The sequence below is a fragment of the Cryptotermes secundus genome, unplaced genomic scaffold, assembly GCF_002891405.2.
Source record: "Cryptotermes secundus unplaced genomic scaffold, Csec_1.0 scaffold816, whole genome shotgun sequence".
In the NCBI taxonomy this organism is placed as follows: Eukaryota; Metazoa; Arthropoda; class Insecta; order Blattodea; family Kalotermitidae; genus Cryptotermes; species Cryptotermes secundus.
Window position 1 is genome coordinate 2,933,398 of NW_019724601.1, and position 3,477 is coordinate 2,936,874.

At 38.3% G+C, this 3,477-nt stretch overlaps 1 protein-coding gene across 1 annotated transcript in view; it reads right to left on the reverse strand.

Moving 5' to 3' along the window:
* The window catches only part of LOC111862481 (low-density lipoprotein receptor-related protein 2), a 340,196-nt gene that overhangs the window by 44,907 nt on the left and 291,812 nt on the right, over positions 1 to 3,477 (reverse strand). Inside the window, exons 28-29 of the mRNA XM_023847942.2 lie at positions 1,609 to 1,871; positions 133 to 304 (exon numbers count right to left, since the gene is read on the reverse strand). Of these exons, the coding sequence (XP_023703710.1) occupies positions 133 to 304; positions 1,609 to 1,871 (435 nt within the window). The remainder of the gene's footprint in view (positions 1 to 132; positions 305 to 1,608; positions 1,872 to 3,477) is intronic.

Genomic DNA, 3,477 nt, shown 5'->3' on the forward strand with positions numbered 1-3,477 from the left:
TCTCTCCAGGAATTTCAGAAATGACAGCTGTGGGCTGAAAACGGTTTCACTCCTGTGTGTTCATTTCATATAAAGAAGACATAAAACAACAAATTGCACCAGGAATGCATAAGATTACAAAACAGAACTTACAAAACTTGGGTACTGAGCACTGAAATAGAGAAGCTTCGTGTTTAGGTCGATGGTAATAGCTTCTGGCCGTTCTATGTCATCTACTAATATGATGGGGTTTGATCCATTCATGTTCACCTTCCCAACCTTGGATGGAACTCCATAACCTCCTTCATCCATCCAGTACAACTTCCTGCAACAAGAGCAAAATGTACATACTATCCAAACATGTTACAATTAGCACAATTTGGGAGTTTTTATTCGTGCTGTAGGATCTTGCTTGAAAACTTTACAGTTGTTTAGCTAGTTAAACAAATTCCCTCCTTATGTAGATCATGTTTGTGTGTGATCTCTTTGGGTGAAATCTGCATTCAAAGAAGGATCTTTTACTTAGTCTTCAATTTTTCTTTTGATGCTATCATCGAGGAATTGATTTTAAATTAACACTGAAAGCCTGAAATCTTCTATAAATTCCCTACTTTTATGGAATCCAAGAATTCATTCGTCAAAAAAGCATGCCACACTGGATTGTCCAGAATCAGTTCAACTGAGCCCACAATCTTGCACTCTGTTTCTGAAAGAATCATTTTGATATTTTCCTCCTATGTATATTTAGGTCTCCCATTTGGACTCTTTTGTTGACACTTCTTGAACATTGGAACACTAATAAAATACTAAGTTGGAATGTTATATGAGAGATTAGCTAACAATATCAAAGGTATTACTAAGCAATTATGAGGATACTGACCATCATCTGAGGTATATTTAATACACACAACATTTCAGGAGTTTGTTCTATTCTTCTGTTCAATTATTTACTCATTTATTTACTTAATTACTTGTTTACCCTTTGGCTCCATAGTCTCAAAAAAAACTTTGGCCTCCTTAAAGACAGATGTCCAGTCTTGTCTACTATATGCTCTTGCCCCCACTTCTTCACTCTCTACTCTTGTAAATCACTCTCACCATCTTCCATACATCTCAATTTGGGCCTTCCCACTATTCTTCTGCCTTCTGGCTTACTTTAAAAGTTGTCTTAGCCACCATTTTGTATCCATTCAAACAACATGCAGCAACCATCTTTTAATATCCTGTACCAACTCAAGGGCTTTATATAACAACTTCCTCATTTCCTGGTTAGTTTGCAGTCCATTAAACTTAACACAAAACTTTCTTATTCAGTAACCAATCAATTCTGGATCAGACATGAAAACCCCTACTTAAATACCAAAGATGTAATAAGATGCTATAGGTCAGGAAGCAGTGATGGCAGATGGGTACTGAGCAATGGTGGAATAACTGGCATGGCAACACTGAATAAAACTGGAGGAAAACCAGCTCCAGTGCCACTTCCTCCACCACAAACCTCAGGTAATGTCACCTGAGATTGAATCTGAGGCTCCCACAGTCAGAAGCCCACTGCCTGAGATACGGCACATTTATTGAGAGTTCATATCAATATCAAAGGGGTCATGAAGCTAGAGGAATACTACTCACCCATCCAAAGGATCCAGACACATGGATTTTGGCTTTGCAACAGAGGTCTTGTTGCCATCATTAGCCAGGATGATAGTTCGATGCTTCACTTTACCATCCACTTTCACTGCTTCAAAATTCGACGCCATTCGGTTACCAATATACAGATTGCGGCCCAGCCAATCAAATGCTATTGTGTATGGTGCTCCAACTATACCAGAATCACCATTTCCGAGGAATTCTGTCTTGTTTCCACCTCCATATGGACTTACATAAATTGTGCACTGTGAACAAGAAAATAACTGGTAATGAGACAGGAAACTGTCCAATATGCAGTGAAATATGATGAAGATGATGATGATACATCACAATCTGTAATGACAAACCGAATTTTCACTAATTATTCAGTTATAAATCCTATATATATAAATTAACCAGTATGAAACAATTCTGCTAGCTATTTTAAATGACTGTGATACATCTTATCTTCCTTTGAGGAGAATATAAACTACAAATCTGCAAATAAAGAGCTCAGGAAAGAATATGTACCTAAGATGAAGTAAGCAAGCAATTTTGGATATTACACAAAGAAAAACATTGTAACTTATGCAGGTTAGCTACTACAGTGAACGTAATAAAGCACATCTAGCTGAAATGGAGGACATCCGAAATTCATTCATCATTTCGGAGGAGAAATCTCTTGGAAAATTGGAACCTAGAAAACCTGAAGAGGAGGAAGCAAATCAACATTAAGACATTCTGGCTGAGATACAAGTTGCGAGGAAGGGAAATGGATGGAACTGGGTTCACATCATGTCCAGTGATGGGCTTTAATATGGACAGTGTTGAGCTAAATGGGCTGGCATTGTGGTAATGTTCCTCACCCATATTCAGCAGGTGTTTGGTTCAAATCTCAACTGGGATGCAAGCTGTCAAAACTGAGGATTTCTTGCTATTTTCCTCAGTCCCTCATGTCAAATGTCAATATGGTACCCTAATTATTCCTTTGCTGTACCTAATGTAGTTGAACATGATAAACTGAAATATCCCCTGCCACGCTTAACATACTGCAACACAGAGTATGTGTCAGTTGAACCACGTCTGAAGGAATGGAGGCCACAGAAGCAAAACAGTTCAACTTGAAGATTGCATAATATTACTACAAACAGTAGACCCTCTAGTACATAATGAACAGAAGGTTGGTGCTAAAGAGAAAAAAATCCATATCATTACTGGTAATCAAGACCTGATAAACACGACAATAGTCAGTCACTAAGCTGGGCTATCCAGGCTCCTAGAACATATTGTATAAAGAACTGCCTCACAGCACCAAGAAAAGTTAATTTAATAATGTATCAGATAATTAATTTATTTATTTATTTGGGGAATGTGGTAGCATAGTTCATTGAGGCACTATGCTACAAGCCAGAAGGTTGCAGGTTTGAATTCAAATAAGGTAACTGCATTTTTCAATTTACCTAATCCTTCCAGCTGCACTATGACCCTGGACTTGACTCAGCCTCTAACAGTAATGAGCAGGGCCCACATTTTGATGACGTCATCTTTCTTTCCTTGTACCCTATGCGATGCTCTTAAATATATAAATCTCGGATATGAGCTGCTGGTTACACAAATGTAAATTTTATAGGTAATTTTTGTCGTTTTTCTACATTTTTAGGTTTAAGGTCATTTTTTCATTACTTTTAAGGGTATTTCTTGTCATTTTTGGCCATTTTAGGGAATTTTTCATCATATTGTGACATGTTGACCCCTACCTCCCCAGCTGCACGTAGCTGTAACGTAGCGCTCGCGTAATAGGCGAGTAATCACCCCGCATCCTGGTAGCTATGCAACGCGCGGTGACGTCACCGCTGTTGATTCGCTTTGCAT